This window comes from Leptopilina heterotoma, unplaced genomic scaffold (assembly GCF_015476425.1).
Source record: "Leptopilina heterotoma isolate Lh14 unplaced genomic scaffold, ASM1547642v1 Lhet_15, whole genome shotgun sequence".
Taxonomy (NCBI): Eukaryota; Metazoa; Arthropoda; class Insecta; order Hymenoptera; family Figitidae; genus Leptopilina; species Leptopilina heterotoma.
In genome coordinates, this window is record NW_025110867.1 from 1,309,989 (window position 1) to 1,334,403 (window position 24,415).

At 24.2% G+C, this 24,415-nt stretch overlaps 2 protein-coding genes across 3 annotated transcripts; one reads left to right on the forward strand and one right to left on the reverse strand.

Moving 5' to 3' along the window:
- Window positions 1-6,272: 6,272 nt before the first annotated feature.
- Window positions 6,273-13,644, reverse strand: LOC122498480 (putative uncharacterized protein DDB_G0282129). Of its 2 annotated transcripts, XM_043606226.1 has the most exons (4): window positions 13,279-13,644; window positions 12,239-12,412; window positions 8,223-9,407; window positions 7,862-8,032 (listed from the first exon to the last, which is right to left on the reverse strand). In XM_043606226.1, exons 1-4 carry the CDS (start codon window positions 13,361-13,363, stop codon window positions 7,935-7,937), a joined length of 1,542 nt encoding a protein of 513 aa, XP_043462161.1. In that variant the 5' UTR covers window positions 13,364-13,644; the 3' UTR covers window positions 7,862-7,934. The 2 variants fall into 2 exon arrangements, with proteins under 2 accessions (XP_043462160.1, XP_043462161.1); XM_043606225.1 differs by having other exon boundaries at window positions 6,273-9,407; window positions 13,279-13,643.
- A 182-nt stretch (window positions 13,645-13,826) lies between these two features.
- LOC122498485 (charged multivesicular body protein 2a) lies at window positions 13,827-16,786 on the forward strand. Its single transcript, XM_043606240.1, has 5 exons — window positions 13,827-14,000; window positions 14,816-14,994; window positions 15,283-15,458; window positions 15,862-15,996; window positions 16,406-16,786. Exons 2-5 carry the CDS (start codon window positions 14,827-14,829, stop codon window positions 16,611-16,613), a joined length of 687 nt encoding a protein of 228 aa, XP_043462175.1. The 5' UTR covers window positions 13,827-14,000; window positions 14,816-14,826; the 3' UTR covers window positions 16,614-16,786.
- Window positions 16,787-24,415: the final 7,629 nt, after the last annotated feature.

Below are 24,415 nucleotides of genomic sequence, written 5' to 3' on the forward strand. Positions count from 1 at the left end.
CGAGACCAAAAGAAAAAAACCGAGACTTCTCTTTCACTTTCATTATCCCCTCTCCTACTCTTACGCTCCACATCTCTTCAGTCATCGCCCACTTGCCTTCCACTCGTTTATATTTGAGGCAAATTTTCTTTTAACAAAAAGAATAATTTATATTTAAATAAAAGAAAATTTATAGGGGAGACTGGGGCGAAAAGTTAAACTGCCAAAACCGTTAAAATTCATTATCTTTCGAACGAAAATAGTTAGAGCATTGCAATTTTAATTATAGAAGGGTGTTATCACCCTAAATAAATGTCCGGAGTTGTGTGCAATTCTGTTTATTTTTGTGGTGTCAATATTGAAAGTTTTTTTTCAACCTACTTTTGAAAATTTTTTCGAAAAAGAAAATATCAACTTTTAAGTATATTTTTTGCATTTATTCTCACCGCGATTTTTTTACTTCATTATTTGGGTCCCCTGAAGAGATACCAAAAGGAATTTGCTAAATATCTTTAGTCAGATTTTTTATATTTGTTGTTAAAGCCAAAAACGCACCCTGGGGCGAAAAGTTAAATAATGGGTGGGGCGAAAAGTTAAATGTATTTTTACATGTTGTTAAAAATTTTTTTTTTATTTTTCGTTTTTTTGGGTTTATTTGTTTAAACATTATTTATTTGACATTGGGCAAGTACTCTGTCAGAAAATAAGCCGGTTAACGTGAAATAAACCAAAAAAAATTTTTTTTTTTTTTGAAATTTCAATTTTTTAACTTTACAACTATTCTAAAGCTTTTGTTAAGTAAACAAAGATCTTTTATTTACTAAATTACTTGTTTACGTATACTTTAACTTATCTACTACTTACCACCTATCAGAAAATAGTTTTAGTAGGCTAGAAATAGAATTTAACTTTTCGCCCCAGCCATTTAACTTTTCGCCCCAGGGTGGGGCGAAAAGTTAAAAAAAAACAAAATTTTCAAAAAAGGACAAAACATGTATTTTTTGCGAAAATATCAGGAACTTTTTTATTGAAACTTGTAGGGGACAAGTTGCCCTACAATATTGATATACAAATAATTGCATCTAAGCGGCTTATATTGCCAAAAAAAAATCATTTATGCAAAATTTAACTTTTCGCCCCAGTCTCCCCTACTTAATTTTTAATTTAAGAAAAATAAATTTATAAATTAACATTTCGAAATAATATATTATCAATTTCACACTATCAATAAATTTAAAATGTATAGAAAGAATATAATTTCAAGCAAGGGCCAAAAAAATGTTCGTATATGGCCCTGTATTTTTTTGCTTTTTCCCTCGGTTCGTATAGAAAGGTCAAAAATTGAAAGTCGCATTATAATAATAATAGAAATATATTTTACACTCAGTTTCAATAAGATTCTCTCGTTAAGAATTCATTTGCGGTAATGAAAATTTTTTATTATTTAAAATTTGGTGTATTTTTTTTATTTTTTATTTTATTTAATTAAATACTCAATTTTTTTAGAATTTTACTGATTTCATTTTCTAAAGTTTTTGATGTATTTACAGGTTTTTCCAGTCTTTAATTCATTTAATTTTTTTATGGAAAAATTTATTCTTGTTATTGTTTTCATTATTTTTTTAAATTTTATTTCATGTCTTTTACATTATAATTAACAATTCTAATGAATAACGATCCTAATAATTTATTCTTAATGTTATTGAATTAATATATTTTTAATTTAAAAAAATCGTGCTCTTAGAAACATAATTTTTTCGCCAAAAAAATTATTTTCCCAGAAAAAAAATTTTCTTGCAAGGAAAAATTATTTACCTTCGAAAAAGAATTTTTGCGCTCGAATTTTTACCGAGTGGCAAGTTTTTAAATTTCTGTATAGTTAGTTTTTTTAATTTTCGTTTGTAATGAACATTTTGCAATAAAAAAAGTAATTAAAAAATAGAAATACTCAACTTTTTTACTAACTCGTCAGAATTTTTTCTATTTTTTTATTTATTTATTAAATAAACGGATCGACATTTAAATTATTTCTATTTTAAAAATTTTTTAATTACTTTAAATAATTTATGTACTTTTTTTTAATTAAGAGAAGAAATCTTTAACTTTTTTTTTAAATTTTGTAATTTAAATACTGTAATTAATTCAATTACAAAACTGAATTAATTTTAATTTATTTTCAACCTTTTTTATATTTTCAGTGCGATATTATATTGTTTGATAAAAATCCATAATCTTAATTATTTAAAATATTTTATTTATGAGCTTTCGCCCGTCGACGACAGGCATCCTTTTTATATTTTCGTTTCTATACCTAATAAAATATGCTCTCATTTTAAAAACAATTTTGTTTTGCTTAAAAAACAAATTTGCCAGGAATTTTGTTTCCTTTTAATTACATTTTGTTTTCCGCTTGTTTAATTTACGTTTATAATGATATATTTTCCTTTTTTCAAAAACAACAAAAATTACTCGCATTTTTGCTTTGTCTTCTTTTGATTCGAATTTTGTACATTTTTCTAATAATAGATATTAAGATGGAGAAATTAACCGTGAGCATTATATTTCTCCCCTCATATTCTCTTTTTTTCTATATAGAAATGGGAGAGGAAAGAAAATCTTAACCCAGTTCAAACTTGTCTGAGTTATGCTAAACTTTCTGTTATTTTTTTTATTTTATTTCTCCGTTTCTTTTTTTCTGTTTACAAATTGAATTTTCACGTTTCAACAGACTCACTCTTTGATTAATTTAATTTACTCATAAGAACTTTATTCTCCTTCACAATTTAATTTAATGTTACATTTGCAGAACTATTTTCTCTTTTTGTTACATATGTATATATAGAAATACTTTTTTCAGCGTAAAATTATTTTTCAATTAACATTTTTTTTTCTTTTTTCAGTTATTTAAATTGTGTTATTCTATTAAAAATATTATCTAGATATTATAAAAAAATGTTTGACAAAAAAAATTATTTTTTAAATTAGTTTAAACAAAACGTTAAAAAAAAAAATTTTTGAAGTGATTGTCAACGTCACTGTTTAAGTATTTGATAATTGAGTGATAGATTCATTATATTGTTATTGTTAATATTTATTAAAAATATTTTATTATTATTTTCATGATTAATTATTATTAACTACACGCAGAAAAATATAAAGTAACTTTTACTACTTTTATAGTAAAAAATTTCCAGTAAAGCATTTCTGGTAATTTTTACTACTTTTGGAGTAAATTTTGCTACGTTCGAAGTAAATATTTGTAAAAATTAGTAAAATTTACTTCGAACGTAGCAAAATTTACTCGAAAAGTAGTAAAAATTACCAGAAATGCTTTACTGGAAATTTTTTACTATAAAAGTAGTAAAAGTTGCTTTATATTTTTCTCCGTGTACCTATAAATAAAACGCTGAGATCAACGATCACTCCTTTTTTAGATCCACATTTAAACATTTTTTTTAAATAGTCACTATTATTAACATTTTTAATATCAATTATTATGTATTATCAAATGCTGAGATTAACAGTCACTCATTTTTTTTTAATCTATAAAAATACATATAGTACATATATACACGGAGAAAAATAATTAGCTAAATTAGCTAACTTTTTTTGCTAAAACAGCTAATTATTAGCTGTAATAGCTAAAAATTCGCTATCCATATAATAGCAAACTCATTTTTCTCCGTGTAGTAATATATATATAGTACATTTTTAAAATTTCTCTCTGATGATTAGTCGGGTCAAATTATATTATTAATAACATTTATTTTTATTATTTTGCATTATTTATAGCTCTTTTTTATTATTATTTATTTTAATTACGTACAGAAGACTTGAATAATAAATGTCTAAGTCTATATTTAGAAATTTCTTTTCCCCTATAGTGATATACGTCATCGTAGATTCTTTCCCAATTTGAAAACACTTCCGACATCTTCAGTTGGGTTTCGTTACGATCAACCCCCAAAGGGTAGAGAGAAAGAGCGAAAGAGAGTGTGTGAGAGAGAGAGAGAGAAAGAGAGAGAGAGAGACGTCACTGACGAAAAGAAGGTAAGTCTACTTACATTAAAGTTTGATTAACTTTACTTGATTAAGTTCATTAAGTAAATACAAAATTTCAAAGGCACTTGAAAAAAAAGAAGAAGAAGGAAATTCTCTTTTATAAAAGTCTTATATATGAAACAAAGCATCCTTCTCTGACCTAGATAAAAGAAAAGGACTTATAAAGAAAAAAAAATTGCTCATTGCTTGTTCTGTATTCTTTTTTTTTTCTTCTAAAATAAATATAAAGTAAACAAAATTTTTAATATACAAAGAGAGAGAGAGAAAGAAAAACCAAAAAAAAGGTAATTACAAAATATTTTTGAACATTTTCTACTTATACGGAGAATTTAAAATTTTTAATTTAAACTTGTAAATTAACTTTTTATTATCAAGAATTTAATTTTTAAAAATTATCAGTATTTATAGTGTGAAAGAGAATTTTTTGAAAATTAAATTAAAGAATTAATTATATCAAAAAAATAGTTTTATAAAAAAAATTTTTTATTTCGGCAAAATGTAATAATTATTAGAAAAAGGACTGTTCAAATTTGGACATGTCCATATTTTTATTCTTAAAATAATTTGATACTTTTCTTAAAACTATATTTTTATTTATAGAACCGAAATTATGAATTAAAATTTTTTGAAATAATTTTAATAAAAAAAGAAAATTAATTTAAAATTCTTTAAAATGATTTTTATAAAAATAAATTTAATAAAAATAATTCATTTATTATAATTAATTATGTAATTAGTAAAATTAGTCATATTTTTATTATTTATTATTATTTTCAAAACTGAAATTATCAATTAAAATTCATTTTTATAATTTTGATATAAAAAAAATTTAATATAGTTTTAGTGCATAATGAACTATATAATTAATTATGCAGATATAATTAACTAATATTAGGTATTATTGTTATTTATTATTTTTATTTACACAACTAAAATTATATTCTATTAAAATTCTTTTATTTAATTTTTATGAAAAAATCTAATAATTATAATGATTAATTAATTAATTATGTTATTAATTATGTAAAGGTGGCTAGACCAATTTCATAAAAATGAATACTGAAAAACCAAAATTTTTAAAATTTACCATTTTCAGTTTTCTTTTTAGAGGATTTAGCTTAATTATTTTTGGGCTCTTCAAAAAAAAACCCTACCCATTTTTTGGGCTCAACTCTTTTATAAAAAAATCTACCCTTACCACATGTACTAAGAAACGAAAATTCTTAAAATTTAACATATTTATTTTTCCTCTTAAGGGATTTAGCTTGAAAAATTTTTTTGTGTTAATCTTTGAACACTAAATTATAGGCTACTGAGGCATTTCACGTCAGAAATATCACGATTTGCAAAGGGTATGCCGATTTTCGCAAAACTTCGTGGGATTATAGTTCTATATAAGAGACTTCTTTCCCCCAAATTTTTTCAAAAAAAATTTAAAATTGTTGAAGATACGCCATTTTGAATTTTAATATTAATTTTATAAAATTTTTAATATCTCGGAATATTGTTTAGGGATTTTTATAAAATTTACAAAAAATTCAATATCTCCGGAACCAGTTGAGTCTCCATCAATTTTTTTTTATGAAATTAAAGGTGAATTCATAAGGAATCCAAATATGTTAATAAAATTTTTCTCAGAAAGGAGCAAATAAACAAAAAATTGTATAAAAAAATGTTTTTAAATTTTTTTATTTAAAAATTAATTTTTTTTTTATTAACTTTATTTGCATTTTAAAGTACATACTTTTACCTGAAAAATGTGTAAATTTCATTAAAATCCATAAACAATATTCCGAGATATTCAAAATTTTATAAAATTAATATTAAAATTCAAAATGGCGTATCTTCAACAATTCTAAATTTTTTTTGAAAAAATTTGGGGGAAAGGAGTCTCTTATATAGAACTATAATCCCACAAAGTTTTGCGAAAATCGGCATACCCTTTGCAAATCGTGATATTTCTGACGTGAAATGGCTCTATACTGATAAATATTTTTTTGGCGCACTTTTCGTAATTATTCTTATTTATAAAAATAAAGTTATAAATTTATTTTTTTTATATGATTTTAAAAAAATTTAGTTATTATAATTTAATAATAATATTTAATAATTTTCGAATTGAAAAATAAATTAAAACTATGAATAATTCCGGGAAAATTCTAATCATTTTGGATTATTAAGAAAGGGTAAATTATTTTAATACACAGGGAGAAAAAAAATTATACAATTCGTTTAATTTGATATAAACGTCATGGCACAGCCGTGTTTTATTCACGTAATATACACAGAAAAAAACTATTATTTCTCGAATCGACAAGAACTTATTTCTAATTTTTTCACTGCTTTTGTTTTTAACTGGTTTCTTTTACATTTCTCTTATATCTATGTTTTTAACATTTATTTTCAATAAAAATTCTTTTAGAAGTTATTTTGCAAAAAATAAGAGTGAAATTCATAATTTATTTCTATATTATTTACATTTAATTTTTTTTCTTTTTTTTTAATTTTTTTTTCACTGTTAATTAACGAAAAAAACTAGTAAACAGACAATTAAAATTATAACAAAATTTTTAGTACGTTCAATTTCTAATATCCTAAATGAATTTTAACGCATGAACCCTAATTTTATGTTTCGACGAAGAAGAAGAAATTATTAGTAATAAATTGTATGCATTTTTTATTAAAAAAATTTGACAAAATAAAGTTTTACCGACTGCGAAAGTGTTTTTACCGACAGTCGATAAAAAAATGAGTTTTGATTATGAAAACATTTTTTACCTATAATCGATAAAGTAGAGTGGTGGAATAAACTGTTTTATCGACTGTCGAAAAGTCATAGCTGTTCTACCGATTCTGGTTAAAACTGTCATTCTAATTTATCGACTTTTTGAAACATCTGACATTATTCTTTTAATCTAACCCTTTTTTTGAAAATTGAATTAATTTTACCAAAACTTTTTGATAAAGCAAGAAAAAAATCAATTTTACCGACTTATGTTAAAAGCATATAAACTTCTTTACCATCAGTTGATAAGAGAGATTAATTACTTTACCATCAGTGGATAAAAGAGCATAATCTATTTTACCATTGTTTAATAAAACTATCATCTACTTTATCACCTACTAATGAAAAGTCTAAACTATTTTACCATCTGTTGATAACAACATTATTATCTATTTTCCCGTCTGTCGATAAAGCAGAATTATCTGTTTTACCATTTGCCGATAATTCTTTTTATTAAATGTCGATAATAAACAGTTAATTCTGTTTAGTTATCAAGTAGATTTCAATAAAAAAAAGAATTCTTTTCTTAATTTAAATAAAAATATTAACAAAAAGAAAATTCTTTTCTCGCCTTTTCTTTTAAAAATATTTTAACAAGAAGTAAATTCTTTTCTGACCTTTTTTTCAAAAAATGTTAACTAAAAGCAAATTCTTTTCTCACCGTTTAAAAAAATGAAATTTTAACAAAAAGCAAAATAATAATTATTTCGTCACGAAAAAATCACTGACCGAACTTTGTTTTTTGAGCATTTTTTTTCATTATATTTTTTAATTTTTTAGACACTCTCCTCTCTTCCCGACTTTTTTAACATTGTTTAATAAACTTTTCACAAATTAAAAAAATAAGTTTTTAACGCACATTTTGAACACGAAACATTGACATGTTACATTATTATGTATTTTAAAAAAATAGGCAGTCTCTTTTTTTTGGAAACACATAAAGAAATTCTTCATCTTTTTATTGAAGACGTCCTTGGTAAAATTTTTGTAATCGTCGATGTTCTCGTTGTTGTCGTTGATGAAGATGACGATGACGACAACGATGATGTTGACGATGATGACGATGATGGAACATTGGCACTCAACATTCGTCGTTTTGCTTCCAATTTCATTTTTGCCTCCAGTCTTTTTTTCTCGATTTGCTGTTCAGTGAAGAAAATGACTTGAGAAGGCCTTTCGGATCGATTCTGAAATCCATCCATCGATCTGTGTTTGGAGAGTGGTATTGTTGAAAAATTATTATTGACATTAATATTATTATTGATGTTATTATTTAGTGGACGATTTTCGGTTGATATAAATTTACAATTGCTGCTACTGTTGCTGCCGCCGCTATTGCTGCCGCTACTTTGACTATAATATGAATCCGAGAAAATCTTGCATTGAAATGACTTACCAGTTGGTTTTTTCGTAGCATTACTCGGGACATTTTGGATTTGAACAGTGGTGGAAGAATTCTTGTTGACTGGAATTGATGTTAATTTGGGACTTTTTGCAAGTGGTTCCGAATTGCATTTGGATTTGAAAAATTTTCTTGGCGATGATTCGATTATTTGATGATTAGTCGTTTGTTGTTGTTGTTGTTGTTGTTGTCGTTGTTGTTGTTGCTGTTGTCGTTGTTGTTGTTGCTGTTGCTGCTGCTGCTGCTGTTGATGATGGTGGAAGGAAATTTTACTTGCAGTGGGATAAATTTTTGTCTGTGAATCAAAACTTTTGGTTTTTGGTAAAAATTTATCATTTAGTAATTTTTTTGTATCTAATGTTGAACACGATTTCACTAGACCTAATTTACAAGCAGTTTCATTTGTATTTGGAAATAGTGATTTTTTCGGTGCTGAACTATTGAGACGGGATTTATTATTTCGCACTAATGGACTTTCATTTTTCGGTAAATGATCAACATCTAATTGCGATAAAAATTCGTCGAATGAATCGTCGGCTATTGTTGTTAATTTTGTTCTTGTCATTTGGACATTTTTACGTGGCGTTTCAATGGGAATTTTTATTAAATCCTCCAAACCTGTTATTGGACTATTGTGAATGTGTGAACCTTTTTCTTCAATTCTTATCAATGGCGTTGAACAATTGCCAATTTTTTGTTCGTTCGCTACTTTTGCGAAAAATTCATCTTCACACATTTGACTACAACGAACAAGAGATTCGTCGAGACTATAATCATCATGATAGACGAGTTTTAAATCACTTTTGTCCGTTATTTCTAATTGTTTCTCCTCGACTTTCATTGTTGTTGATGCTTCGTCGATTTTTATATTTGTTGATTTTTCACTTGATTTGTCATTTGATGTTTCATTTGATTTATCATCTAATCTTTCATCACAATTCTCATCACTAGTCGATGGCACTGGTTCTGTTTCTTTATCAATTGTAAGCATTTGATTTGTCATAATCACACGAAATGGCTCGAAATTTGCGATAAATTCTGCTTGATTAAAATTTGGTTCTTTTATTTTTGCACGTACTCTTGATAGGGCATACATTTTTGGCGAGTCTTGCATACGTCGCTTTTGTAATTTTGATGACCTTTTTGGTGTTTTGAAATCATTTTTCTTCGTTATTTCATCTAGAAAGTAAAAAAACAAATTCAATTAAACTTTTTCAAAAAAATTAATTTAAAAATTCAATTAGGTATTTCTAAAAATCCCCTAAATCCTAATATTCAATTATTATCTAAAATTTTAACTGAAATTCATTTTTAAATAAATTCTTATTAGAAAATTCTACTAGAATTCAATTATTTAAATACAAAAATAAATAATTTATTGAATATTTATTGAATGTTTCTTAAAATTCAATTTCCATAAAGAATTTTATCAACAAATTTTTAAATACAAATTAAATTCTTTCGACGAATATTAATATTTTACAGAATAATTACACTCTTGGAGAAATTTGATTAAAATTGTATTAAAAATAATTGAAATTCTGCGATGAGTTTTATTATTCATGAAAATAATTGAATCCCTAAGAAGAATTTTATTAGGTACATATTTTTGAACAATATTTAATTTTTACGAAGAATATTATTACTCTTGAAGATAATTGAATTTCTGCAATAATTTGTAACTTTAATTCTAAAATTAAATCTTTTTTCGTGTTTTTAACTACAATTCTTCTATAAATGCATTATTTTTAATAATTTTTAAAAAAGTTCTTTAATAATTTTCAAATTTATTTGTTTACAATTCAATTTTACAAAATTTCAATTATTCCTAAATTCTTCAATATTAAATATATATATTAGAAAATAAAAACTTCAAATAATTTTAAAAAAAATCTGCAATTTAACTTTCTCAAAAAAAAATTAATTCCACAGAATTGTTAGTTAAAAATATGAAAAATTCAAATTTTCAATGATTTTAATTTGAATCCTTTTCAAAATTCAATTATTTCCAAAAATTTACGCTATAATGCTTTAATAGGGTAGAGTGGGGTAAAAAAGCCATGGTGTAAAAAAGCCATTTGAGTTTTATTTAAAAACTATTAAGCCGATTTATCAGCTGTTTAGAATATAAATACTATTAGGTAATACGCAACTTTTGAATCTAATTTGAATGTTGTACCTAGATTAATATTGTTTTTATTGTAATTTTAATTTTTTGTTGCTTTTTTGAAAACATTTTGGTGAACTTTTCAAACATATTACAACCTGATTAAGTGAACGAATAATAAAAGTAAATGTTTGTACATAAGGAGAAAAGTATACCGAAAACGTATACAATGTTAATTTTTGGAAATTGAACTGAATTAACAATTTATTTTTGCTTTTTTTAATAACTGGTCTTGGGTGTAAAAAAGCCAGGGCAAAAAATCCATTGAATATTTTGTGAAATTCACTTGTTTTCTATTTAAACTAACCTTCTTATTTTACAAAATTTCTCGTGTTTATTTAATAAAATAAATTAAACACGACGAAAAAGTAGTTCAAAGTGCATTTAAAAAATAAACAATGAATAAACGGTTGCAACGAAATATGTTATCTGTGGTGAAACTTAAAGAGAACTTCTAAAAAAGGTACGAAAAATTGTCAGTGCAAATCGAAAACAGGTAAACTTAATATAATTTTCAATTTTGCTTGCTAAAAACTCTTTCATAATTATTAAAATATTTTTCAAATAAGACTATTTGTCATATAAATAAAGGAAAACTATAAAAATACCTAAATTGATAACATGTTTTGCTAAAATCGTAGGGTGGCTTTTTCACCCCACCAGGTGGTGCAAAAAAGCCACTTGCAGTGCTTTCGTAAAACTCTTATAACTTAGTCCTTTCATGAGATAAAAATTATTTTCGTCAAGAATTTTCAAGCTTAATAACTAAACTTTCAATAACAATTGGAAATTTAAGAAAAAAATTTTAAATACAGATTTTACAGCATCAAAAGTAAAAATGTGGCTTTTTTACCCCACTCTACCCTATTCAATTATTATCTAAAATTTTAATTAAGATTCATTTTTAAACAAAATTTTCTTAGAAAATTCTACGAGAATTAAATTATAAAAAAACAAAATTTTATAATTTACGAAAATAATTGAATCCCTGTAAAAATTCTGTTTTTTATGAATAATTGAATGATTGCAAAGAAATTTATAAAAAAATTTGTAAATAATTAAATTTCTTTGAAATGTTTATTATTTTATGAAAATAATTAAATGTTAGAGTAGAATTTTATTAATTTTTTTTTAAATAATTGAATTCTCTTGGAAAATTTTATTAAAATAGTAGATAATGAAAATCATTGAATTGAGGAAATTTTTTTAAAATAATGAAAATTTTGTAAAGAATTTTATTTATCAAAATTTTTTACAATATGTAATTGAATTTCGGAGATGAATTTAATTATTTCTAAAGACAAATGAAATTTTGACGAGAATTTAAAAAAATTATATCGTACAATTTACGAACTTTTCGTCCTTTTTCAATCAAATTAAGGACTTTACAGACCTTTTTTCAAAAAAACGGACTTTTACGGACTGTTTAAGTAAATTTACAGACCTTTACGGTATTTACGGACCTCATTCGAGCCCTGCATGTTGAATTAAATTTTAAATAAATTTAAATCCATAAAATTATGAACAATACAAATGTAAAAATATTTAAATAAAATTTTTACAATTAATTATAAATTAAATTTTTGTTTATATTTCATTTAAATTATTCTTTACTTTTGTATTGATTTTTATTTAAATGATATTTATTGCATTTAAACTATTTTTAATTTTCGTACTTCATTTAAAATATTTCTAATTTTTGTATTTCATTTTAATTATTTTTTCATTCAAATTGATTTTTAATATTTTAATCGATTAAATTTAAATTAAAATACAAATTTTCAAAAATTAAATATTTGATGAAAAAGGAATAATTTTTAGTATATATTTTGAAAAAAATTACCTTTTGGACTATGCCAACTCCAAAGTACTTCATTTTTTTGTGTATTCGAAATTGGACTTGCTCGATTACACATTTCAGGAGAATCATCTCCATTTGTGATAATATTTGAATTTCTAATCGGCGTACTGTGAGCATTACGTTTTGGTGTAGTTTCTCCATTATTTATCATATTATCTGAAAAAAAAGTAAAGAAAAAACAAGAATTTTTTATTTTCCTAATATTATACTAACTTTTCAATTTAATTATTCATAAAAATTATTTTAAATTAATTAAAAGTAATCGCCTTAGCTCGGAATGTGAAAAAAAACTTGAGTTGAAACAAAATAAACTAAATAAGTCCCTAAATTTTATTTAGTTGTATATTAATTCAAAATAATAATAGAAATAATATTTATAGAAATTCAGTAATAATTTGAATTGAAAAATTCATTAAAATTAATTCAATTACGTCAAAGACTAAATTAAAACAAAATACACTAAATTGGCCTCTAAATTTCATTATTTTAGTTGTATATTAACTCAAAATATTAATAGACAGAATGTTAATAATTTTAATTAAATAATCTATTAAAATTAATTTAATTACTTAGAAGACTAAATTAAGCCAAAATATACAAATTTAGCTACTAAATTTACTTAATTTAGTTGTATATTAACGTAAAATTATAATAGAAATAATAATAAGAATAAGAATAAAAATGATAATACAAATAATAATAATTATAGTAAAAATAATAATATTAACAACAAAAGTAAAAACAATAATAATTATTATTCTTATGCTTTTTTTAATTTTTAGTTCGAATTATTTTACGATAATAATCAGAAAAGCGTCTAAATTTGCATCAAATTATTTCGATAATTACTATAAAATACTTTAAGTATATATAGTAAATTAAGTAATTATACAATGTAAAACACTTGCAAGTAGAAAATAAACTTGTTTCTTATCAAGAAATATATGAAAAAAGGAAAAAAGTAGAACAATTTTTCGCTACACAAAGAACATAACCTCAAAATAATGAAACATTTTTCTTACCTTCAGTACTCGTTCTTTTAGTTTTCAATTTAAATCTGGATTTTGTCGATAATGGACTATCACTTTTCTTTCTTTTTTCACTCATGACTTCTAATTACTGGAAAAAAATAAAGTAAATTCCTTATTTTGATGCAAACACACATCAACGACCGGGATTCTTTTATATAAGAGAAATTAATTTATATTCACTACACCATAAAAAAAGGCAAATATTAAATATTTCCACTGGTTTTTATATTACTTGGATGAAATAATTTCAATTAGCGACTGTTTGGAACACAAAAATGTTCTGTACAAATTTTTCTTTTTTCTTTTTTTGAATACAAAAAAAAACAATACAAGTTTTTTGACAGTTAAGGAAGTTGAAGAATTGTTCGCTAGACGGCGATTGTACTTGAGAGTTAACCAATGGGATTCGTTCTTTAGTTTCGTTACACTAGTTAACCAATCGTAGAGTGTGCAATGGGGACCTTTGACCAATCAAATTTGATCGTTGTTGAGAGTAAGTGAGTTGCAACTCTTGATATAATTCGTTGTTCAATGGACAAGTATGTAATATTGTGAGTTGTGACTATTTTTTTGACAGTGTGAAGAAGAAGTGACTATTTTTTTGACAGTGTGATTATTTTTGTCGTGATTTATATTTATATTGAATAAAAACAAGTAAATCAGGTGAGAAGATTGAATAAAGTGTGAGGAGTGTAGCATTATTAAAACAGAAGGTATGAATTTAATATTAAATTCTCGTTAATTGTCTAGAATTATTGTCAAAGTCCTTGGCCTTTATTTTTATTAAAACTAAAAGATGACTCACTGTCAAATTTGTCATTATCTCCACTGTATGTTTATGGTTAATTATCAGTTTAGAGAAAAATTGATATTTCCTGATTATTGTTCTCTTTTTACCTTGGGCATTTTTCTTTCAGCCTCAAATTTCCTTTTTTTCAAACTTTTTCTCCTTTAGTTTTCGCGTTTTATTAATCAATTGATAATTGTTCTACTTTATTACAATAATTATTGTTCTTCATTGAAATGATTGTTCTACTTTATTAAGATGAACTGATGGGAAATAATGTTTCTTTAATCTATAAAATTATTAAATGCGAGGAAATTTTTTTTGCTCCTAACCTCAAATTTTCACAATTTTTCCATTTTTAAAGTGAAATCGATTTTATATTTTATAACTATTGTTGTTATTTAATAATTTCTGAAAGAATAATAATTATTAAATGATATTTATTAACATTAATAATTTTTTAACTTAATAATTACTTTTATTATTATTATTATTATTATTATTTTTAATATTATTAATACAATGTACGAAAAGGCTTCAAGCTCGTTAAAAATTGATTAAATAAATTATTATTTTTATTTATTATATATTATTATTATTATTATTATTATTACTATAAATTAAATTATCATAATTTATTTTATTAATTTTAATTAAGAGGTAATTTATTACTATTAAGAATAAATTACTTTAATTTTTAGATTTTTACATAAGTCGTAATAGAAGTTTGTGATTTTTCAGAAAAAATAAAAATGGAGTGGTTATTTGGAAAACGTGTGACGCCGGAGGAAATGTTGAGAAAAAATCAAAGAGCACTAAATAGAGCAATGCGAGATTTGGATAGAGAAAAAATGCGAATGGAACAACAGGAGAAGAAAATAATTGCTGATATTAAGAAACTTGCAAAAGACGGACAAATGGTGAGATTTTTTAAATATTTTTATGTATTTTTTTAAACTTTTATTATTTTTATTCGTTTTCTAATTTTTTGTATTCTTATTGTTTTTATATTTTTCGTACTTTTAATATTTTTTATTTTTTTTACTAGTTTTCTAATTTTATTTTCTTATTTTTAATCTACTTTTTAAAATTGATTTTCTCTTGTTATTTATATTATTCCATTATTTTTCCGAATATGAAAGAAAATTTTCCTCTAAATTCTAAATTTTTAACAATAATTCCCCTCTAAATAGAATTAAAAATTACAGGACGCTGTAAAAATAATGGCAAAAGATCTCGTAAGAACGAGGCGTTACGTTAAAAAATTTATGTTAATGAAGGCAAACATTCAAGCCGTTTCACTAAAAATTCAAACTCTTCGTTCACAAAATACAATGGCACAAGCGATGAAGGGCGTAACGAGGGCAATGCAAAATATGAACAGGTTAATTACTGAAAAATAATTAATTATATAATTTAGTCATTTCTAAGTAGTTTTTTTTTCTTAGTTTTATTAAATTAAATAATTTTGATTATTATTAATTGCAATTATTATTCTAAATTCTACTTATTCGCTTTTAGTTAAAATGATTTTTTAAAAATTTTGCTTGTAATAGATAAAGAATATTATAAATTTTATATTAGAATAAAAGTGAAGAATTTTAGAAATTTTATATTAAAAATACATAAAAGGAATAAAAAGAAAAAATATAAATACTTTATTTTAAAATAAAGAATATTATAAATTCTATATATTCGAAATAAAAAATACTAAATATAAGGAGTTATAAATTTAAATGAACGAAAAATATAAAAATTCGATATTAATATAATAAAATAAATTTCAGGCAACTAAATTTGCCGCAAATTCAGAAAATTCTTCAAGATTTTGAAAAGCAATCGGAAATAATGGATATGAAGGAGGAAATAATGAATGACGCAATAGACGACGCAATGGAAAACGAGGACGACGAAGAAGAGAGGTAACAAAATATTCTCCGAATTTTCCTTCCAAACATTAATTGAACATTTTTAATTCAAATTACATTAAAAAAAAGAGAATTCGATTCTTAAAATTTTAAATTTAGTAAATTAAAAACTAAGTTGTTTAATTAAAAATTTTGAACAAAAAATTTTGTTAAAAAATACGCTAAAGTAAAGAAATACTAAAAGTTATTTAATTAAAAATCAGTTAAAAGTTATTTAATTAAGTCTATTAAATTAATTTTTTAATTTTTATTTTTTTCTATTTGTTTATTTTCTATTTAATTCTATTTATTTTTGAATTTTATCCCCATTTCTGAAATTTAAATCACAGCAAAATTTTGTTTTTGTACCGAATTAAAATTTCAAGTTTTGTACTTTATTGTAATTTCTTTTCTCTTTTTCTAGTGACGCTGTTGTGTCGCAAGTGCTCGACGAGCTCGGCCTACAATTAACCGATCAACTCTCAGGTTTACCGCAAGCTTCCGGATCATTGGGCATCGCTGGTTCGAAGCAACCTGCAGTTGCTGCCGCTGCAGGTGCCGATGATGGTGGAAGTCTCGCAGACGCCGATGCCGATTTGCAAGCACGTCTCGAGAATTTACGTCGCGAATAAAAAGAGACAAAAGGAGAACAAAAAAAAGAAACAGTGTAAAATAAGAAAGAAAAAATTGAAAATTGCACTGAATAATTTTGTATAAATAGTGTATAAAGAAAAATTTCTTTCCACTTGTGATATAACGTAATTTAAGCTTCGATTTAAGTTTCCAAGAGTTTCTCAAGAGCGAGTTTAAAGTCAAAACTTCACGGATGATTAAGAGAAAAATTTATGAAATCAGTTATTAAAGAAGCAATTTAAATTACAGGTAAGAGAAAATGAAAAATAGAAATTTTTAATTTTTATACATTGAAATTTGAAGAAACTTTTAGAATAAAGTAAAGTTTATTATTATCGTAAATATAAATTACAAAAATAATAATTAACTTTATTTTATTAAAAACATTTTTTAAAGCAAAATTATTTTATTTTAAATAAAACGGTTAACTTTATTCTTTAATATTTTTTATTCTATTTATTCTAAAATAAATTAATTTATTAATTAATAAATTAATATTAACTTTATCTAAAATAGTTATTTTTTTAAAAAATAAAATAACTATTTTTGTAAAGATCTTTTCTATAAATTCAACAAATAAGTGGGTTTTATTTTCCACTTGCTTTGAAAGCTCTGATTGCAAATGTGTCTAATTTCACACGCTTAGCATTGTAAAGTCTAGAATATTATTTCTTTTCCGATTTGGGAGAAAAAAGTTTATAAAATGTTTTACCATTTTATATGCGACTTATATATATGTTTATACATACACTAAAAAGTTTTAATCTTCATTTTTCTGTAGTTTTACAATTTCAACTGGGAAATAATACACTGCTTTTGCCAAAAAAAAATGAATTTTATCTATAAATTGTTCGTTTTTTCTATTAAAAATGATTTATTTTAGTTTTACAGGCTTCCTATCAGTTTTATCCCAATTCTCTAATTTTTTTAAAAATACTCTCTTCTATTTTGAAAAAGAAGACGAGGATAACGTTACGTCAACGGTCGGAAGAAACTTTTAATGATGAGTTGCGCACGCGATTTGTGGAAGACCAAAAAAGGAAAATCGAAGGTAAGCGACTAAAGATATTTAATTTAAAAAGTTTGTTTACAATTTTTTATATTGAAGTGATTCTAAATGGTGATTTATCTAACAAAATAAAATGTTCAAATCAGAATGATAGTCCATAATGAAAGTCAAGAGAATTTAAAAAATTGTATTTAACGAGCCAATCACTTTTATGCATTTTGTTTTAGTGGGTAAGCACTTTTTCGTAAAGGTGGAGGTGTGAATGTGCCTTAATAAAACTACCTAGGGAATTTTTATTTGTGTGGTTGCTGCAGTAGTGGCAACTTCACACTTGTCCTCGAGCCTTCTCAAAAAGTAGTCAGGTGAGGTTAGTATTCTATTCATACTGACCGGGTGGTTAAGGCGCTTGCCAGGAAGTTTTTATAAATTTCGTTTGTAATAAATTATATATTATTAGACTGGAGTCTAATAAATCGTCGCCTGGGTGATAAACCATACTATTTCAGCTTTGCGCTGAAAACCATTCTGTTTCAAATACGCACTGAAAAACATACCATTTCGCGAGTGTGCTACAAAACATTCATTTTCAAAAGACAGTTGAAAAACATACGATTTCAACAGAGTTTTAAAGATAATTTCATTTCGAGAACATACAATTTTTTCCAGGTTGACAACTTTAACAAGATATTTACAAGGTTAAGAGATCTTAAAGAAACTTGCAAATCACTTAAAATGTATATAATTTATCACAATTTTTATCATTTTATATGTAACCTACAATATTTTTTTTAATTCATTAAAAGAAAATAGATTTCTAAAAGTCAAACTACTGTTTGAATTCTAAATATTATCCAAAATTAAAATAAAATTGATTATTTTGTCGAATCAAATTATATAATTGTTAAAAATTAAAAATATAAATGTTTAATTTAAAAGTCAGAATATACTGTTATTTTAAAAATAAAAACTCCAATTATTAAACAATTTTTAATTTCTCAAAAATCGATTATAAATTTGCAATTATTAAATTTTATAAATTTTCTTATGCTCTATTATAAACGTAATTATTAGTAAAAAAAATAATATTTTATCAGCAAATCCTTTTAAGATTTTATATTTTGGATTAGAGTAAAAGCTCCAATTTTGAGATAATTTGATTCTACAAAATAATCAATTTTATTTTAATTTTGGATAATATTTAGAATTCAAACAGTAGTTTCACTTTTAGAAATCTATTTTATTTTAACGAATTAGAAAAAATATTGTAGGTTACATATAAAATGATAAAAATTGTGATAGATTATATACAGTGATTTGCAAGTTTCTTTAAGATCTCTTAACCTTATAAATATCTTGTTAAAGTTGTCAACCTGGAAAAAATTGTATGTTCTCGAAATGAAATTATCTTCAAAACTGTTGAAATCGTATGTTTTTCAAACTGTCCTTTGAAAATGAATGTTTTGCAGCACACTCACGAAATGGTATGTTTTTCAGTGCGTATTTGAAACAGAATGGTTTTCAGCGCAAAGCTGAAATAGTATGGTTTATCACCCAAGCAACTATTGCAGAAAAGAACAAAATATCTAGAAAGTTCTGACAGTATTTGACTAGTAAGTTTTCAAAACCTGATAAATCCAAATTTTGTCATTTCGAGAAATTTAAACAAATGACAATTCTCACATAGCCGATAAAATTAACTTTAATGTAGAAAAATTATTGTAATAAATTATTCGTTTTTGAAATTTTTTTTTTTTATTTAAAACGCTCTGTTTGTGATTAAAGTCTATTGTAATATGGGAATTTAAAGATTTTGGTAATTTTTTCTAATAAAAAAATTAAAAATCATCAAGGTTAGGCCAAAATATTTTTTAAATTTGAAAATTCTTTGATAATAAAATTTTTTAAATTGAACAGTGATTAAAACGATTTCTAAGGATTTTAATATTTTCAATATGTGTTTTCTGAATTTTTTTGAAAAATGGATTTGTCAACTTTTGAAAAATTGCTTCTCATTTATGAGTAAAAATTCCTGAAGTGGCCCCCCCTATTTTCGCAAAGTTGCAAAATTTAAAATAAGTATTTGTATTTGAAAGTAGGGGAGGGTAGGCTACATTGAACCGGGTATTTTATAAAGTCCAAGAACTAATAAAATTTTACTAATTTCGATCAGGTTTTTGTATCAAAATTAAGCTGAAGTACTCCTTTAGTTAATACACACGTTACAAACACAAATTATTATGATTAAATAATTAAATTTAATTTTTTTCTAACAAGTCACACTTTTCTTATTTTGAAGGATGTGTGTCTACATTGAACCACCTCTAATAAAACACTACAATTTACTTCAAAAATAATATTTCCACTTACACATTGTAAAAAATCTTATTTTCCACTCAAAAAAATAGAAAATCGTTATTTAATTGTTATTACTTGTTAATATAGGAGATTAATGTATTTTAATGTCAGGTTAGGTAGGTAAAGTGACAGTTTGAGTTTATCTCGTTCACAATTGTGATGAAAGCATGTCTTCCAGTATTTTTCTTACTAATTAGTAGAGCAGACAATTTTACAACTCTTAAAATTGAAAATTCTTTGCTTTTTCGGGTGGTTCAATGATGCCGCACTCACTGTATTCACATGACATTCACAACAAAAATTGTTTATAATAAATTTGTGTAAGATTTAAAGTTCTTTATCACATCGGAATATTGAAGTTGACACCCTAAGCGAAATAAATCGCAAGTTTACTAATTTTTAAAACTTCCTATTTCAATAAAAAAACGTCATTATAATTCCACCAAATTTTTTGTTTTGTACGTGAAAAACAGTTTTTTTAGTTTTTCTTTGTAAATAATAAACCTACGTGCCCGAAATTTTTGGACATAGTTTGTTTCAGTAAAACTAACTTATATATTAAATATGAAAAAATTTCACTCAGTCATTTCTCAGAAAATTGAAGTGGTTCACTGTTGACGCTGGTTCAATGTAGCCTACTCTCCCCTACTAGTATCTAGTAATATTTTCACGGAGTATTTCAAAAATATTTAAATTATTTATATTTTTTTTTGTTAATTAAAGATTTTTAAACCCTTTTAATAAAATAATTTTAACTAATTGAGTTTTTGCATAAATTGAACAAAAATTTATGGTTGTATCAGTGAGTAAATGTACTTTCGAATAATAAAATAAAAATTTTTTGTTTTAAACAAATTAATACAATTTTTTGAAAAAGGACGTTTATTTTCTTATTCCGTTATTGCACATGATTTAAATCAGTTCAAATTAATCTAGTATGACCACCAGACAATTAATAAAACATAAAATAATTTATTTAAATTGTTATACCGAAACAATATTAATTAACAAATAGTTAACTTTGATTCCTCTTCACTAAAAAATGTTTTTTTTCACATTTTCTTTTTAATTTAAGTTCAATTAAAGAATATATGTCCCTTTTGTTTAAAAAGTAACTTATTTAAATTGCTATATAAACAATATTAATTAACAAATAGTTAACTTTAATTCCTCTCCACTAAAAATGTTTTTTTTATGAATAATTTTTTATTTAGGTTTATTTAAAGAAAATATGTCCTTTCCTTGTTTAAAAAATAACTTATTTAAATTGTTATAAACATTATTAATTAACAAATAGTTAACTTTTGATCCTCTTAACTAAAAATTTTTTTCACGCTGACTTTTTTATTTAAGTTCATTTAAAGAATATATGTCCTTCTTGTTTAAAAAAAACTTATTTAAATTGTTATAAACATTATTAATTAACAAATAGTTAACTTTTGTTTCTCTCAACCAAAAAATTTTTTCCACGTTTACTTTTTTTATTTAGGTTCATTAGATTTATATAGGAATGTAAGTATAAGTACTTAGTTTAATTTCATAGCCTATTTAAAATAAGTAGTTATATTTACATTCTTATATTTTTCAGATAAACCTAAATAATAAAATACGCGTGAAAAAAAATTTTTTTTTTTTGTGAAGAGGATCAAAAGTTAACTATTTGTTAATTAATAATGTTTATAACAATTTAAATAAGTTATTTTTTAAACAAGGAAAGGACACATTTTTTTAAATAAACCTAAATAAAAAATTATTCATAAAAAAAAACATTTTTTGTGGAGAGGAATTGAAGGGCTACATAAAATAAGGGGACGAACGCGAGGCTTGGAAGGGATACTACCAGTCGGGTAGCAGTGACAAGCCTTGAGCCGCTCGCTGCTACCTGACTGATATTATCCCTTTCAACCACGCGTTCGTCCCCTTATTTTATGTAGCCCTTCAATTAAAGTTAACTATTTGTTAATTAATATTGTTTATAGCAATTTAAATAAGTTACTTTTTAAACAAAAGGGACATATATTCTTTAAATGAAGTTAAATTAGAAAGAAAATGTGAAAAAAACATTTTTTTAGTGAAGAAGAATCAAAGTTATCTATTTGTTAATTAATATTTTTTAGGTATAACAATTTAAATAAATTATTTTATGTTTTATTAATTGTCTGGTGGTCATACTAGATTAATTTGAACTGATTTAAATCATGTGCAATAACGGAATAAGAAAATAAATGTCCTTTTTAAAAAAATTGTATTAATTTGTTTAACCCTTAAACCGCACACTTCCGAATCCATCCTTAAACCGCACACTGGGTGCGACACCCGGGGACTTTAAAGTGTGTTCTCCAAGCTGGAAAAGGATATTATGGTTCGGAAAAATTATCTTATGTAGCTCAGTACATCTATTTTGAAGGAAAATAAGTTTCATAATGATTTATTTAATCTTAATAATTAAAAAAATGTTTTTTAAAACTACTGAAATCACCTTAAACCGAAAACTGGGTATCAGCCGCCCAGAAATTTTTCGCTGTTTATTTCATAAAGTTATCAAATACACAAAGACACTTGGGAGACTAATGTTCCTCACGGAACATAAAGTTGAGTACAAAATGGGTCGTCCAATAGCGACATATGTTCAATTTTTACGACTTTAAACGAGATATTAGAGTAAAAAGCTAGAATATGGGTGTCGCACACCCAGGGTGCGGTTTAAGGGTTAAAACAAAAAATTATAAACAATTAATAACTCAAACATCGGCCTCGAGGGGAAGAACACTCAAATCGGTTAAAAATTGTAGGCTGTAGACATTTTTGAACAGTAAATTGTAAAAAAATTCCACTGTGCGGTGCATGCGCGCAGTATGCAGCGCTCGACAAATAGTCAAATTACACTGTCCGACAAAAATGAATTTTTTTCCTGCCCCTCAGATAAATTTGGTCACTTTCGATAGATTTTGTCACGCTGATTACGAATCTGCAAAGAAAAATGCTCTAGCACGTCTAGTTTTTGAAAAAATTAGTGTTAAAAAGTCAAAAAAGCATGTTTTTAACCATATTTGAATTTAAATAAAATAAAAACAAGAGGTGCTAAAATCTTGTTCTTGGGTTTAAATCAAAGCTTGAACCTTAAATAATAATTCCACGAAGGGATAAATTGAAGGCATTACAATAAGACAGTCAAAAGTTATTTTTTCAAATACATTTAATTTTGTAATTTTCTATGTTTGAACAACACCGTGTATAACCCTAACATTCGGAAACATGTGACAAACAAATGAATGTAACAACTTTCAAAGTTGATAAATTTTGATATTTTTCTTAGGTTACTTATTATCCATTTAATTTTTTATTGATTATTTTTATTAAACGTAACGAGTATTTCAAAATAATTAAATATATTAACAATTTCCCTAAATGAAATAATTTTGTAATAAAATATTTAAATTTCCATACAATAGATAACAAATTTATAAGTATGAATAACTCAAAATTTTTTATTTTTATTTAATAATTAAAGTTATCAAACGAGGCAAATTATCGTAAGTTTCTTTCATCGTTGCAGAGTATCCCGTGGGAACTGATTTTTTTCATTTCTAATGTGTTAATAAATGTTATTAATGTAATATTATTATTATTAAGTAATTTTTATTCTGTAATAATATTACTAATGTTTGTAAAAATAATGTATTTTAATTTCAAATATGCAGGTTTATAAAATTTAATTTCTTATTTTATTAAAAATAATTTAAAAATGCTTTATTTTTTTATTTTTATACGAATAACTTTAGTTTTATATAGACTTTAATTTTTCTTGGTTGAGTGACTATAAAAATATTCTAATTTTTCAGAATCCTTTTTTTTTATTTTAATATTTTCTATATTTAAAAATTTGGATTTTTAATATAATCTTGGTATTTTTCTTAAAACTAACAATTTTTAAGCAGAAGTAACAATTTGCAATATGTTTCTTTATTATATCTTGTAAGTTATGAAACTTGTAAATGAAATCGATAGAGTACCATCTCATTTTTTTTAATTTTTCAATGAATATTACCACAAATGGAAAAAAGTAGTTGTTCTTTTTTTTTTAAATATTTATCTAATTAGTATCTAACCTTTGTTTAATGATTACTGTTTTAAAAGTGATGTTTATTTAAAAATCAGTTTAAAATGTCAAGACAGTGTTCAGTTTCTCGTAACTCTTTTTGTTACATTTGTGGTAATTTCATCATAAAAGGACAAGAAAAAGTTTTTACGCAGGTTTTAAAGGAAGCCTATAAATCTTGTTTTAAAATTGAAATTAAAGATCCACAAAAATACAAATATGTACCTTCTCAAGTGTGTGCAACTTGTGCGAGAACTTTAAGAGACTGGATGCAAGGTACTCGATCATTTTCATTTACTAGTCCTATGATTTGGAAGGAACAAAAAAATCACGAAACC

What these genes read in the sequence shown, in the direction of transcription:
- LOC122498485 (XM_043606240.1), top strand. Translation starts at nt 14,827, where the DNA reads ATGGAGTGGTTATTTGGAAAACGTGTGACGCCGGAGGAAATGTTGAGA. An exon ending in TTGCAAAAGACGGACAAATG is followed by an intron (nt 14,995 to 15,282) that starts GTGAGATTTTTT and finishes TAAAAATTACAG; the next exon opens with GACGCTGTAAAAATAATGGC. An exon ending in GCAATGCAAAATATGAACAG is followed by an intron (nt 15,459 to 15,861) that starts GTTAATTACTGA and finishes AATAAATTTCAG; the next exon opens with GCAACTAAATTTGCCGCAAA.
- LOC122498480 (XM_043606225.1), bottom strand. Translation starts at nt 13,363, where the DNA reads ATGAGTGAAAAAAGAAAGAAAAGTGATAGTCCATTATCGACAAAATCC. An exon ending in TAAAAGAACGAGTACTGAAG is followed by an intron (nt 12,413 to 13,278) that starts GTAAGAAAAATG and finishes CTTTTTTTTCAG; the next exon opens with ATAATATGATAAATAATGGA. An exon ending in GAGTTGGCATAGTCCAAAAG is followed by an intron (nt 9,408 to 12,238) that starts GTAATTTTTTTC and finishes TTTACTTTCTAG; the next exon opens with ATGAAATAACGAAGAAAAAT.